This window comes from Pteropus vampyrus, unplaced genomic scaffold (assembly GCF_000151845.1).
Source record: "Pteropus vampyrus isolate Shadow unplaced genomic scaffold, Pvam_2.0 Scaffold107, whole genome shotgun sequence".
NCBI classification, from domain to species: domain Eukaryota; kingdom Metazoa; phylum Chordata; class Mammalia; order Chiroptera; family Pteropodidae; genus Pteropus; species Pteropus vampyrus.
This window is the reverse complement of record NW_011888888.1, coordinates 1,059,986-1,076,318: the sequence shown is the minus strand read 5'-3', so window position 1 is coordinate 1,076,318 and position 16,333 is coordinate 1,059,986. Positions and strand designations below refer to the sequence as shown.

At 37.5% G+C, this 16,333-nt stretch overlaps 1 protein-coding gene across 3 annotated transcripts in view; it reads right to left on the bottom strand.

The window, feature by feature from the left end:
* NAPEPLD (N-acyl phosphatidylethanolamine phospholipase D) overlaps positions 1–14,814 on the bottom strand; it is a 31,380-nt gene extending 16,566 nt beyond the window's left edge. Inside the window, exon 1 of one of the 3 annotated variants that reach the window (XM_011365200.2) lies at positions 14,351–14,814. In XM_011365200.2, the coding sequence (XP_011363502.1) occupies positions 14,351–14,550 (200 nt within the window). In that variant the 5' untranslated portion in view covers positions 14,551–14,814. Of the gene's footprint in view, positions 1–13,937; positions 14,079–14,100; positions 14,313–14,350 lie in introns of those variants that run through there. The other 2 variants (XM_011365201.2, XM_011365202.2) reach the window with 2 other exon arrangements.
* Between the last annotated feature and the right edge of the window lie 1,519 nt (positions 14,815–16,333).

Sequence of the window (16,333 nt, the reverse complement as noted above, 5' to 3'; positions counted from 1 at the left end):
ATTAAATTACATAATGTACATAAAGTGCTTGCCAAATGTTGATTCATTTTTTCCTTTGTCTGCTAATTTGACATACATCTAAATTCCTTAAATTCTATTAAAAAGCAAAAGATCTGGGTGAGTTAGCTCTGTTCTTCTCAAAGAATCACTCTACTTGTGTTATTATTAAGTTCAGGCCCAGGCCTTTACAAAAGGCAGAAACAAAGACCATCCATTTAAACCGCACTTCATAGAACAGATGTAAACACACAAGTCTGGAGACTAAGATATGGAAGAGCCAACTTCATGCTACCTCTTGTGATGATAAATAGCTTGTGAGATACAAGCATATGTCTGCATATATATACATATATTTATATGCATATAAATACATATATAATTCTACCAACTAATAAATTTTCGACTCATTGTTTAAACAGAGGATAGGGAGAAAGGAAAAAAGGGCATTCTGAATCAAAAACCACAAAAGTAATGTCAAAATGGGCTTTTAGACAATATCTAGTCATCTAGTCATCTAATGCAGCTGGGACAGAAGCAGGAAAGGATTGACAGTCAAGACATTAAAGACACAAAGGATGGAATCATAAGGGATGGACTGAGATGTCAAGAAGGTTTGGCTACACTGTAGGTGCTTAAAAGGGGGCATATTTAGAGAAGACAACTCTGGTAGCAGGATAAAAACAAAGGGTGTGACTAAAAACGAGCTAAGCAGATAAATAATAGGAAACAAGAGAAGCCCAGAACATCCACTATGGTTATATGTTTTACACATTTTATTTAAACTACTGCTCCTAGCAAAATTTCAAGGCAGGTATTGTAATCTCCACTTTCTAACTGAAGCACCGAGAATTAGGCAGCAGCCCAGTCAAAAAGATGAGGTAGTGACCATGAGAAGAGAAAGCTGAACACGTCCAAGAGACAATAAAGAGACTGAATCACGAAGACTCCAGAATCTCTGGATAGCAGCAAACGGGACAATTCGTAGGGCAGGTTGGGGAGTAGGTACAAAAGTGGGAAGAGTCAGAAATGGCAGCACCACTAACAACGTAGAGGAATTAGGGGAGAGCAAGTATTTGGAGTATAGAAGAGAAGATGGATTCTGACCCAGTGTGTTTGAGAGGCAGGGTTTGAGATCACTGAGAAGCAAAAAGTCAGGCAGAAGTGCCAACACCCAGTGGAAATGGATGACCCTGGGATCCAGGTTGCTGTAGGGATGTTAAAAGTGAGAATAAAATAACAGAATGGTATCCAGAGGCCTAGAGAGTAAAATGAGAGTGAAAAATAAGTTCAGTGATCTCTTTCCTCCCTGGAAAATAAACTTTTTCAAAGTTATCTATTCACAGATCTCTATTTTCTTATCTCCCACCCACTTGGGCACTCGCTTATCCCAATCGATCCAGGGAAACAGGTCTCTGCCAAATAGCCATCCTCCTTAACAAACCTCCTCACCTCACACACACACAACCAAGTCTTCAGGAGTAATCTTTTTAAAGTAAAGGCAAATCTGACCCAAAAAAAACGAACAAAAAGGAAAAGCCTCCAGAGGATTCCCTTTGTTCTAGAATGAGGGCAAGGGTCAGTATGATGGTATGTTTCTAGCCCTTCCCACACTCGCCTTCTCTGCTCCAAACATGTGGTCTTAAACTATTTCCTCCTGTGCATCATGTTCCCACCTCAGGACCACCTATTCTCATCACAGAGTCTTTGCCCATGATTTTTAAAATACCTTTGGGGTGGGAGGAGGGAGTGTATGAGCATGGATATTCATGGGACTATGCACTACATTGAAAGTTCTTCAAGCAACTCAAAATGTTGGCACTAAGATATATCATTTCATACTTTGCACCATAATTACGATGAGAAGGAACAGAAGGACCTGAACCATGACAATCTGGGCTCATTCTTTTGGAGAAAAGGTACTGGAAGTCCATTTAGTGAATGTGCAAAATGACAAGCTCAGGCAACAGATGCTCCAGTAACAAAGTGAGCCTCAACCCATAAAGAAGTATGGAGACTGCCTGAGGGTGGGTCATGCAAAAAGGCTCTTTATCAAATATTGGCCATCTGGTCACTCTATAGTGAATACAGCAACAACCTCCCAAGGGTCATCTTTAAACATCAAAGCTAAAATGATAGGAAAACTAGAAATGAGGAGGAGTGGGTTCTATTTATGATGCTATTAACTAGTTTTCAGCTTTGTGAACTCAGACAACCCCTTAATGTGTCGAGCCTGCAGTGTCCTTAATAGCAAATTTCCCAATTATTTCTTGTTATATACTTATCTCCAAAGTTAACAGTGTAAGTGAAAATTCTGCCTCGATTTCGGGTCACCAGTAAGTGAAAGATGTGCATACTCATGAGTACACACAAATTACAAACGTGTTTCAAAAGGGGGTTCTAAACTTGATGAAAGACCTTTACTTTATACTGATTTTCAGCCAGTTGAAGACATCATGAATTGTAAGGCACACTTATTATATGTGCAACTACAAAAGTAAAAATGTTATCAATTATAATTATGTCATGCATTATACGAGATAACCTGATGACAATGGTGTTCAAATGTGAATAAAATGTCTCTTAAAGTTGATGAAACACACTATTTTATATACAGAAATATATATTTTGGAACAGAAGTAAAAACATTAGCTTTGGTAATTAAATATAATTAGAACATAATTAATTTGACTTTCCTTTCCTCTGTGAACAGTTAAATTTGTGAACAGCTAGAAGCCAGAAGCAAATTTAAAGGTAACAAAGGCTTATAACAATTGATAAATATAAACTGTAAAAAAAACCAATTTTTTACAAAAGAACATAAATTCCATCTAGTAATTATCAACTACATTCTCCACATTTCATTGAAAATTAATTGCCCCCATGTCTCTAATCAAAGAGAAGTTTGAGATGTGACATTTGGTGAAGACAAGTCTGCCAAGTACAAATATTTTACTTCAATAACTGCACACATGGGTAAAATGCTTTCAAAAAATAAGAATTCTCTATTTCAAAAGCAAATGTTTCATCCTTTCTTTGACATTTAAGATTTGCCAGTTTCTAGAATTGAATGCATTGCTTTATCATTTAAAAAAAATTAAAAGAAAAAATCTACTACTAAAGTGCACATTTGGGATTACAACATGCTTATAAATCATGATGCTGCGAATCATCATTCCCAGAGTTGACATTTAATAAATACTGAGTGACTATCCATTACATATCAACAAAGTTGCTGACGCTGTCTAGAAAATATTCAGAACTGTGTTTTTCAGATATCTAAAATAACACTAAATTCACAATTTTACATTAGCTCTCCTAATCTCTAGTGAAGAAAAGGATCCTTTTAATACAAAGCTAGATAACACAGCTAATGAAACCACTTCAATTCACTGAAACATCTGCAAAGGGCTTCAGTTGGTTGAATTAACTTGTCCCCATCTCTCACTTGCAAATACAGATTTCCCTTGAGATTGCTGTTAACGCCCACAGGCATGTAGGGGATTGGGTAAGAAAGGAGATATGTACAAGCGTGGGAAGTACACTGGGTAATGAAAGGGAGAATGTTCTGTGGGAGATATGTACACAATATACATCAACAAAGAAAGTACTGCATTGTTTGTTATCAGTGAATTTCATTTTTAACTCACTTTATTTTGCTAAAAAGCTAAAGGAAAGCAAAGCAAATAGCTTAATATACAATACCTAGGAGCACAATAAAAATAAGTCATGAAAATTTTTAATAACAATTATTTTGTCGAGATGGTTTTCTTTTCAAAAAGCAGTCAAGGACAAGAAATGTTCTTGATCATAGAATGCCAAAGACTGAAAATTCTTTGCTATTAGACAAAATTCAAAATATTAAGTCATTTCATAGGCTATTAACAGATTTTAAGTGACCAAAATACATACTGTAGGTGCTTCCAGTACAGTAAGTTTCCCCTATATGTAAGAAAGCAATGCTTTGATTAGAGTTAGAAACAATAAACAAGGTAAACCATCCGCTTAAGACCAAAGCCCATTTAAAAATACCATTTACAGCATTGCAACGGAATCTTTAGGATGATCAAAATGGCATATTATGGCAAACTGAGAAAACATGAATAAAATGTTTATTAAAATAAGATCGTTATCACCTCCTTAATCTCTTTAAAATAATACCAAACAAAAAGTGCAGATTCAGTTCTAGTGGAATCAATAATACCTAAGTGGTACACAAGTGTTTAACTGGAAAGACTGGGGAGCATGGGGAGGAAAGAAGATTAAATTGATGCCTGTGAAACTTAAAAATGTATCCTAAATGTGTTAGGTGATCTTAAATGTTAATTTACTGTTCCTTAAGACGAGAATCAAAAATACGTTTTCAAAATGCGCCCCTCTCTCCCTGTCTGTCTGAATCAATTATGCCCCAAAAACTTTGTTTTTAAAGTATAACCTATGAAGAAAAAGAATGAAGAAAACTGTGACTACATAGCACCCAGATAGAAAGGAAGGGCAAGAAGGAAAAAAGCATATTCTTTTACTTCTGACTTCAGTTCTAGTTCCAACTTTTACTCTGTTGAATTCTGTAACCTTTAAAAGAACATTTATTATTGAGACTCCCTTTCATCTATAAAATGAGAGGACTGAGCTGTCGCTCTAGGGTCCCTTCCACCTCTAAAACTTGAACAATCTTTGGCTGCACCAAAAAGCCAGTCTCAGCCACCAAAAAGCTGTCTCTTCTAAGGCATCCTTGGCCTTAGGCTGCCCCTCCCAAGTTCCATTCCCTTGTAGGAAGTCCCCAGCTAAAGGAGCCACTCAGATTCAGCCACTTTCCCTAGGCTGGGTTAGCAAGGGATAAGCATGGTATTTTTCACCTGAGAACAACAAAGTTAGCTACTGTGAGAAAGTGTAGTTTCACAGGCTTAACAGGCAGAGGTTATTCTGAGCGCAAAATACTTCAGAAGAAATTTCATGACAAATCTGATATAACAAACAGCCTTAGACTTTCAACTTTATAATATGATTTCAGATATAATTTGTAAGCACTTCTACTGAAAGCATTGTTAAAGGTCTTATTTAACACTGTTTCAATGCCTACTATATCTAAGTTTCAGTTCTCCAAGTACGATGGGCAATACAAGCCCCTGACCTCCAAGGATTCAAAATCATTCAGGGGGGAAAAAAAATCAAGCAACATCTGGATTGATTTTAGCTTAATATCATGTTTATGGAAATGTCAGCTCTGGATAATGAAAACTGTGTAGTCTTTAGAATAAGGCATTTCCAAAACACACTGTGCCAAATTCTTAAAATGATAACTAATACTTTTCCTTACACACCAAATGGTTCAAATTGACAAGAAAGTGCTATGATACAAAGAAAGTACTGACACTCATAACCTTCTGAATTTGGCCAACAAGTTAAAGGGCTCTGATGTCAACAGAGAGGATAATGGAAAGCAAGAAAGTCATTAGAGAGGTCACCTGAGTCCCTGATTCATTTATGAATGAATGTGGCAGAAGGACAGAAGTTATTCTGCTCTGCATGTCAGCCTTGCCAATCCTTTGTGAGAAAAAGGTAAATAACAAAAAAATCAACAATGGGATTTTCACAAGGAAGCAAACACCAGTACACAAATGGGGTCTGACCCTGTTCAGCCCATCTCCTGACAATGTAACAGCAGGTTCAGAACAAAGGCCTTGAGACATCCCCAAAATGTCAACTAACAGAATCCTGAGGTTTAAAGGAACTTTGAAATCCCTGAGTTCAATTCAGAATATTATGTTCAAGAATTAGTTGACCAAGATACGTCAACTAATACTTGACAAGGGAGTGAAGAATACTCAAAGGGAAAAAGAAAGCCTTTTCAATAAATGGTGCTGGGATAATGGGATATTCATTTGTAAAAGAATGAAACTGGACCCATATCTTAAACCACTCCCAAAAATTCAAAATGGATTAAAGATTTATGTAAGATCTGAAACCATGAAACTCCTAGAAAAAAACATAGGAATAATGTTCCTTGATATGGGTCTTGGTAATGACTTTTTTGGATACAACACCAAAAGCACAAGCAACAAAATCAATAATAAAAAAGTTTCTGCTCAGCAAAAGAAACCAACAAAGTAGAAAAAAAAACCCTCTGGAATGGGAAAAAATTATGCAAACCATGTATCTAGTAAAGAGTTAATATCCAAAATATATAAAGAACTCATACAACGCAAAGGCAAAAATAAATAACCCAATTAAAAATGGGCAAAAGACCAGATTAGACATTTCTCCAAAAATATACGAAAGGCCAATAGGTACATGAAAGATGCTCAACATTACCAATCATTAGGGAAATGCTAATTAAAATCACAATGATAGATAATCTCACATCTGTTAGAATGGCTATCAACAAATACAAGAAATAACAAATGCTGGCATGGATGTGGAGAAAAGAGGAGCCTTGTACACTATTGGTGGGATTATAAATTGGTACAGCTGCTATGGAAAACAATATGGAGGATCCTCAAAAAATTAGAAATAGAACTACCATATGATCCAGCAATTCCACTTCTGGGAATATATCCAAAGGAAACAAAACACTAACTCAAAAAGATATCTATAGTCCCATGTTTAAAGTAGCATTATTTTCAAGCCAAGACATGGAAAGAACCTAAATATCCACCAATGGATGAATGGATAAAGTTGTAGCATATATATATATACAATGGAATATTTATTCAACTATAAAAAATGAACGAATCTTACCATTTGTGACATGGATGGAACTTGAGAGTATTATGCTAAGTGGAAAAAGACAAATACTGTATGATCTCACTTATATGTGTAAACTTTTCAAAAAATCCAAACTCATAGAAAAAGAGATCAGACTTGTGGTTACCAAAGACAAAGGGTAAGGGGAGAGAAAATTGGAGGAACCAGATCGAAAGGCACAAACTTCCAGTTAGAAGATAAATAAGGGAGGTAACATACAACATAATAACTGTAGCTACTAAAACTGCTGAAAGATATATAGGAAAATTAAAAGAGTAAATCTTATGAATTCTGATCACAAGGAGAAATTTTTTTTTCTTTCTTTCCTTTTTATTGTATATATATGAGAAGATGGACAGTTAGCTGAACCAACTGGGGTAATCATTTCACAATATATCAAACCATCATGCTGTATGCCTTAAACTTATACAGTGATGTTTGTCAATTATTTCTCAATAAAGCTGGGAAAAAAAGAATACCAGGATGTGGTAAATCACAAAAACATCAAAAAGTAGGTGTATATATAATATACTTAAATCAGTTATCAGGAAAAACCACACTACCAAGAAAAGAAGCACAAGGGATTTCAAACATTTTAAAATAAATACTTCCCAACCTGGCACCCTTGTCATCTGTTTCTAAGCCTTAGTTTCCTTATCTGGTGCCTATTCTTTGGGTTATTAGTCATAATGTCTATAATCCTTAGCCCAATGTCTAGCACATAGTAAGCCCTCAATAACTGTAAGCCACTGTTTTATTAAGTTCTAAACATTTTAATAAGGGTTAGTGGAATACATATTCCATTTTGAAATTTCTACATTGACGGCAATGGCATGAACAAACTTAAATGGAATAAATTCTGGAATGTCTTTGTTCTTATATTTGAGTAAGATAGAAACCCTATGGTCTTTCTGGAATTCACACAATTCTGAAATAGGAAATGACAATTCACAGGATTCTTATCCAACCCCATAGCTCCTTGTGGCCTTACCAACCTCATTCCCTTCATCTGCCCTCACTGCCCACCAGGGAGCAAAAATGTGGAAACTCAGGATACTAATAGCAGCTGCATCTATAACCAGCACTTTCCCCAGAGCTTGAGCCCATTACCAAAGTTTTTTGGTTCAAAGGAAAAATTTCCCACAATAAGAGCAGGCAAAATAGGCAATGAGGCCAGCTCTAACTTAAATGTCCCCTAAAGCATTTCAGTGTCACATCTCCTACCCAAGTGAGTCTACTCATCTCAGAGCTCTCCCACCTCCCCTTCCAGCAGTCAAAACAGGTTAGCAAGGAAGGATCTGATCTCCAATGACTGTTAAAAGCCAAGTGGGACTCCTCCCTATAGTATTTCCAAGCCAGCTGAGTACAAAGCTGTAAACCTATAATTCTCAATGCTGGCTGCATTAGAATTACATCAGAATTACATATGCTCCTCGACTTATGATAGGGTTACGTCCCAATAAACCCGTCTTAAGTTGAAAACATTGAAAGTCAAAAATGTATTTAATACACCTAACATTCCGAACGTCATAGCTTAGCCTAGCCTACCTTAAACGTGTTCAGAACCTTTACATTAACCTACAGTCGGGCAAAATCATCTAACATCTATCTTATAATAAAGTACTAATACCTAATGTAATGTATTGAATACTGCACTGTAAGTTAAAAACAGAATGGTTGTATGAGGACTCACCATTAATATACACAGCCGAAAGCACACTGGACCTTAAGAATGCTTGAAACATCAAACTGAAACAAAAAATGCTGACAACACAGCACACTGTAGAGTCTGGGTTTTTTACCCTCATAATCACGTTGCTGACCGGGAGCTGCCCAGCATCATGAGAGAATATCATAATGCCTATCACTAGTCTGGGAAAAGATCAAAATTCAAAGTACAGTTTCTGCTGAACGCATAATGCTTTTACATCATCGTAAAGTCAAAAAATCATAAGTGGAATCATTGTAAATCGGGGACTGTCTGTACCTGTGGAGCTTTTAAAACTATACTTGAGGATACTGAATGAAAATGTCAGGTAGAGGATCTCCAGGTAGTTTTTAAAAGTTCTGTGGGTGATTCTAATATATAGGCAAGGCTGAGGACCACTACTTTGAATAAGTCATTGGCACAAAGGTAGGACAGGTATTTAAGAAGGATCAAAGGGACTTTTCTGGTACTCCAAAATCTATGCTAGCCTGGAGGCTACCAACCATAAAGCCTACTCTTCCTCCCTGTCCCATGATCCGAGTTAGAGAGGCAGCATCACTCCAAGATGGCCACACAGTACTAAGACTGGGAAGACTGCATTGCTAAGGACAGAGTTTAATAGCTCATACACTTGTATGCAGTCCAGCTAAGTCACAAATTTGACTTTGTGCTCCCAAGAAGCCAAACCAAAAAAAAAAAAATACAATCAGTGATGATTCACATTGTAATAACCCACAGCAGCCTGTACATGCTAAGCGGTCAATAAATATTTATTGAATGAATAAATAATGAACAAGAGTTTAAACTCTTACTTTTCATTGGGATAGAGTTGTTTTTGAAAAGATCTATTGAGAATCAAATTATAGGAGAAGCAAAAGTAACTAAAGGGCAGTGAGACAAAACTCAACAAAGGGCATTCCCACTAACTCTACTAATTATAGAAATAAAAATTGAAAAATCTTGGAGAATGCTTGACTGGTTGAACTCTATGGTGGTAAAGTGGTAAAGACTATTTGTCTACCATACAATCGAGTTTCTCTTTTCTCCTGAGTAACAGAACCTCAATTTTACTTAAGGTAAACAACTACATATCTCAGCCTTCCAGCTAAGAATGATCAATGCGAAACAAGCAGAAGACTTTATATGGTGCTTCTGGGAGTCTCCTTAAGGGAAAGGAAAGCATTCTTCTTGATTCTTCCTGCACCCTGCTGCCTGGAACCATCGTGAGAAATGAGTCTGAGGGCCACTTCCTAGGAATGGCATAGAGACCTAGAAAGACCTCAAAGGCCACCATACCATACCTGGACTGTCCTACTCTGAACATTCCAAAACTAATCCTAACTGATACAATGACCATAACTGGGAAATTTCCAAAGTTATTAAGATACAAAAGGTACTAATCCCAAAATATGTCTTCCTAATCCAAACATGGGTAGACTGAGCAGCGTTTATTAAGCCTTTACTATGTACCAAACACTTTATATACATTCATTATCTCATTTAATCCTCATGATATTCCCACAAGGTAGATATTATCCTCATGTTCCAGGTTCACCAAGTTTAACAGTTTGCATAAAGTCAAAAAGCTGGTAACAGTTGGATATGGAGATCCAACCCAAGTAGGATCAGATTCCAGAACCCATGCTCTTTCCACTAATCATGTTGAATCTACAAGAAAGAATCCAATAAATTTATTTCGAACAGATATCTATGTTCTGAAGCTAGTGGCATACAGCCAACAATTATGGTCTCAAGAACAAAACTAGCCTTTTTTGCCTTTAACTGTTGTCTTTTTTTTTCTTTTCAAAGTTAAAAGTACTTAGTAGACAACAAATCCTAGTTCCTCTATAAACATAATTGTCTTTTTAATTTTACATGAAGATTTCAAATGATGTAACTATTTATTTCATTGCTAAATTGTTCTCATTTAAAGTTACAAAGAACAAATAATAAATTAGTTCTATATTTCAATCATATAAATAAAAATACATGAGGCTTTGATATTTTCTTGCCTTAAAAAAATGTCTTTGAGTTCATCCAGTATACAACCATACCTGGCATTTTATCCTTCCAACTGGGAAGAACTGTTAATCAAATCCCATGAAGAGACACCTTCAGGTGGGGGGAACCAATGCATCTAATGTGCCTGGGGCTTTCCCAGTTTTAGCACTGAAAGTCCTGCATCCTGGGAAGCACCTCAGTATGAGGAAAACATGGAGAACTGATCACTTTACAGCCTCAGGGTACCATATAAATGCATAGTTATGTCTTCTTTCATATAAAATGTATTAAAATGTGGGCATTTTGTACTAAATTGAAGATGAGCATATTATAAAGTATGATTTTAAGGTATTAGGGCAGCTAAGCAAAAAGAAATTATAAAGTTCTATGTAATCACACTTAACCAAGAAAATGTTGCTGAGAACATCAAGTTTGTCAAATTCTTCATTGTGATGATACTCAATATGTGTGTGAGCATTCACATTTGCCCAGTTAAAAATGGGTGCCGAACAGTACACATACATTTACACACATTAGACATTCCATCTACATATAAAATTGAGACACTATATAAGAAAAAAATGAGAAAGGAATCAACTTTCATCCAAGAATTTTAAAGTACCTCATCTCTGTGAAATAGTGGAAAAGGCTAATTTTAATGTTTCAGTTTTGTGGTATTATGACAGGTTAAAAAATCTTGTAAGAGTAGAAACAGAAACACTGTAAGTTTAAAGAGCTTAGACTGGGTACATACTCTAGAAGGTCCTTTAAGTATGCTTAGAAATACTTAAAACCAAAAGAGCATATGGTCAGTATGGAAAGATAAATAACACATTTCACCTCCTGTGGGGTATTTTATTTAATTTAGATCACAAACAGATAAACTGGCCTCAAGTTTAAAAAAGAGGACTTTATGAGTCCAGAAATTCTTTAAGCTGTCACTAGTTATTTCAACCATACAAATGCACAATATTCTGAATATATATAGTACTTGTTTTCATGAACTCTGTAAAGAAACCAAAGAAATGAATGCAGTAATTTGAAAAGACAAACATCTTTGTAGTTTGAAGGACCTTCAAAATTCAGAAAACTTGCATAACAAATTATTGCTGTTGTCCAGTTGTGCTAGTACCAGACAAAACAAAGAAGTCTGCAGTTTAAGAAGGGCCAGTAACAGAAGCTTGGTGTTTCTCTACTTTGACAACTTTATTCTTATCACTAAGAAAGACTAAAAGAGTACACAAGTCTACAAGCATTTATTGTTCAATCAATATTTAGTGTTCCTTAATCTAAGAAGGCCCTCAAATTAGATAAACATGAAAATCTGCTTCCTTCAAGGGGAAAGATAGATTATTTTAGGTAGCAGGTGCATACTGAGTCATTTTTCAGTCATGCTGAATTTATGTTAATCCACCTGTATTCCAGCCCTGTGGCTCCATAACCTATGGTACTATTTGCAAAAAGCTTAGGGGTGCAATCTATGGCTGTGATGCTGATCAAAGCTTGCTGATCCACACCACTCTACCTTGGCTTCGTTGGTACCTCTTTCTAAGAAGAGGCAGAAGTGTATATACTCTGCTAAAGGCCAGAGGTGCTGTGCTAAATAAGGGACCTTGGACAAATCAGTGAAATCTGCCAAGTTGTTTCCTGTTTTCCTCATCTGTGGAATGGTGTTAATAATCTCACATATTGTACACTTATAAAATCAAATTAATACACTAAAAAATATCTGAGAAAACTTTGTAAATTATAAAGTTATAAAACCTTGGGAAAAAACTACATCACTGACATAATAAAGCTGCCCCCTGGTGATATATAAGTTCACATATAATATCACAAAAGTCTGTTAATAAAATATTTAAATACACAATAAATTGTTATTAAATAAAAAGACAAGTCAAGTAAAGCACTATAAATTATAGACAGGTAGAATCCTTCAGTATTATAGCAGTTCGAATGGTATATTACTTAAACCACATGCTGGAAATTGCATAGGTGGTTCTTTTAATGCCAATTATATACATGCCCTCACAGACCTTCAGGATAAAGGTCTTGTTAATCATTAATGATGCACAAGTTCATTTTCCCAAATACTTCAATGAAAATACTTTCACTTGTATGCATTTCAATCTAAAATGCCCATATCAACACAGCTCTCCAGCTATAGCCATATTCTTATTTGCATAAGAAAAGTGGAATGAAATGAAAAAGCCCGTTATTATCCACAGCTATCTACCACTACAAAGAGCAAACAGAACGAAACAACTTAAAGGCAAATAGTACGTTGACAAAATGTTCTCAAAAATCTCCTCACTTTCCCAAACTCACAAATACAAAGTAACAAAAATATCCTTTTCAAATACATGAAGATGACTGTATTAACTAAAGCATAATTGAAACCTTTTGCTGGAATGTTTATATTAAAATTCAGTTATAACTGGACTAATTTAAAAGTTAAATTTTGTAATGTGAAATCTGTACGATTCGGAATTGTGAGTGAAAAAAAGGGTATGAGAAATACACTAAGTATTTTAATCTCTCCGAGACTTACCAAAATTCTTGCAGCAGGAAAACCTGCAAATGTGATAAAACCTTTGAAAACTGTGACTATATTTTAATTTGCTTAAAAGTTTTAATTGAAGTCAATCTCTCTTAAATTCCTATTTTAAACAAGTAAATTTGCTCTAGATTTTCTCTAACAGACCTAATGTTTTCCTGCAACAAAATCAGACTATTGTGGTATATCGATAATCTTTTTAAAGATTAAATAAGTTCTTTCTAAAAGATGTCGATGTCTGAGACTAAATCAAAACCAATGTAACTGAAAATAGAAATGGAACTGCTAGATATCCACTTTTAACAAAGATGGTAATTATTCTTAATTTTCAGAGAGCTGTATCTCAGGAATAACTTTCTCAATAAATTAATCAGAATTATCAAATAGCAAACACTTCATGTTAAGCCAAAGTAAACCAGGTGAGTCATAGTATAACATACGTAGAACAACCTGCAGTAAAGGCAAACACAAGAACTAAATGACGTTTTAAAGATTAACTTTTTCGTTCTATTAATATTTTCCAGGTTCAACTGAGGTGTGATGCATCAAACTCTGGCGCCCGTGGAAGCGTATTTATCTCAACTACCAGGACCCTAGCGAGTTCTACTCGGGGGGGGCGGGGGGGGAACTATCTGCATACCTGACTGGAAATCCTGCCATAACACCCCAATTTAATAACCAACCAACCACAGCACAGAAAACTCAAGAAAGCACAGGGTTCCACCACCCCGCCCCATCTTGCTCCATTCTTTAGCTCTTCGTTTCCATTCCTTGGTTAACTTTCAAGATAAAAGGCGAGAAAACTATTGGAATGGATTTTTAGACGATAAATATTACAGATGGAGAAATAAGTTGCCCTAAGGAACCCAACCATTTACATACAACTAAAGGAAGATACACCCAGGTGTATTCCGATCAGCGAAGACGCACCCCGTGATTTGCAGAGAAGATGGGATCTAAAATAAATCCCAGAGGCGGTTTCTCTCCCAAGAGAAAAAATAGTAATAATGTGGCTCTCCACTCAGGTAGCTTCAGAGATGCGCACTCCGCAACACGCAAAGTGCGAAAATTCAAATGAAACCCTGCCACTCACAAGTGCAGCATCCGCAGGAGGAGGCAAGGCTCGGGACAGGAATCCCAGCCACAGCCCGCTCTACTTGGCGGAAGAGTGCAAACAGCCCAGCCTGGGGACACCGCCGGACACGGAGGAGAAGGGAGCAGAACCGCGAAAGGGAACAGCGGGCGGGAGGATGAGATACCGCTTCCCGCGAGACCCCAGACGGAGCGCGACGCTTCACGGCGCGGGGCGCAGTGAGGGCTGGCGAAGGGGGCCGCGCGCTCACCTGGTGCGCGGTGCCACCGGCCGGGCGCGCTTCGTCCGCTGTCTTTGCTGCTCCTCCACTCCAGGCCACAGCGCCCCCACGCAGCGGGAGTGGCCGCAGCGGCCAGTGCTCGGGTGCCTCCGCCTTCGACCCCGTCGCGCCGGCTCCTGCGGAGGCGTCAGCAGCTGCAGGCAGCGCCTCAGTACTCGCCGCCTTACCATCTTTGGGGCGAGCCGTCGCCTGGCCCGCGGCCCAGCCGGCGACCCCCGGCCGCGCGCCCTGGGGCCCAGGGCTCAGCTGAGTTCGCTCCTGGTTGCCGGATCACCTACTCATTGTGACCTTCTAATCTGGGAGCCCTGCCAGCGTCAGCCATAGCGCTGGCCGCCGCTTCTGCCTTTACCAAGATGGCCGCCGCCGCGGGGCCATCTTGGTAAAGGAGGCCCGCGCTTAGCCCACTCCCGGCCGGGCTCGCTTCTCACATAGTCCCTGCAGGAGACCTTAAGTCCAAATTTGTTACCCTGTCCTAAATCAGAAGCTAACTTTTAGTTCCTATGAACACCTTCTGGACACCAGACGTAATTGCTAAAACGTAGGGAGATATTAGTGGCCTCTCATATCTTGCGCTATCATAGGAGATAAGCCTTTGGTAGCAGCATACCTACAACCTATGGCACCGTGAGCCTGGTAGGGAATTAATTTGAAGTATACAGTAGCTATTGTCAGTGTGCTCATTAACTTTTAAAATGATGCCACGGCCTCCTGGTATAGGTGATTCTCATCTAAATTTGCTTTAAAAAAAAAAAAAACCAGATGATGACAAGAGCATAAAACTGTGATTTGAGTTTCAGGATTTTCTTTTTAAAATGCAGGATGAGATTAGCTGTTTCAAGATATAATTTGAATATAGACAGAATTAGAATTCAACAGTGGGTGGTTGGGCAGAAGGATTCCTCTATAAAAATCATCTGGGGTGTGGCCAGTAGGCCAGAAAGAAATGCCTTCTCTCTGGGGCTGGGGTTGTCGATGAATGTCTATTGGCAAAAAAAAAAAAAAAGAGAGAGATAACAGGTCCCCATGTGCAGATATGACTGCTGGAAAGTGCAAATCAAAGCAATATGAAAGTGAAAGTGACCGTGTAATTCTGTAGGAATGTAAAGAAGATTTTGTCACATGTGGACTTTTCTCCCTCAGGCTAGCTTGCTATTGTTGCTAAATCTAATTGATGTGAATGTGATTAAGAATTGCTTGCTCCTGAGTGGAGCAGAGACTGCTCTCGCTGAATGGTACCTGGGATGTAACAGCAAAAACAGCCACCATACTCCAAACCCAAAGGGTATGAAGTTACTGCTGAGAAGTTCTTCACAGTGTTCTTGGCTAAGGAATTTTTAAAAGATGCCCTTTGTTCCCCTCACCTCAATTCTTCATTATGGTTTTCAAAAATACGGAAAATAGCTATGCCTTTCTTTTTTACCATTTGAATAGGTTGCATACATCAAAATACTTAACCTTTAGATAGTTCAGCTTGCCTCTCAAGAATAAGGACATCTGAAGTCACAATACCACCTAAGAAAACAATTCCCTGATATCATTTAATATTCAGTGCACATTCAAGTTTCTATGATTGTCCCAAGAATGTCTTTTACAGCTTGCGTTTTGGTTTTGGTTTTGGTTTTGGTTTGTTTTGTTTTTGAACTAGGTTACTGCCTAGGCTCCTGAATTGCATTTGCTTAGTCTACGTAAGAAGCAATTTGAAATGTTCACTAAATAATTATTTTCTCTGCACATCATACAGATATGCTGAAGAGACAAATGTTCAAGGGGTGTTTTTCATTGACAGCAGGTGCTTTAGATAAGCATATCTCTGTAAACCAAGAAAGTCTAGGAGGAATGAATAGTCTTTTAACACAACGTTGAGATTGTAATTGAAGCTGTTTAAATAGCAATGTTTATGCTTTGTAACTCCTGGAATACTACATAATCTTGATAGATTGTGTTGGAATCTCT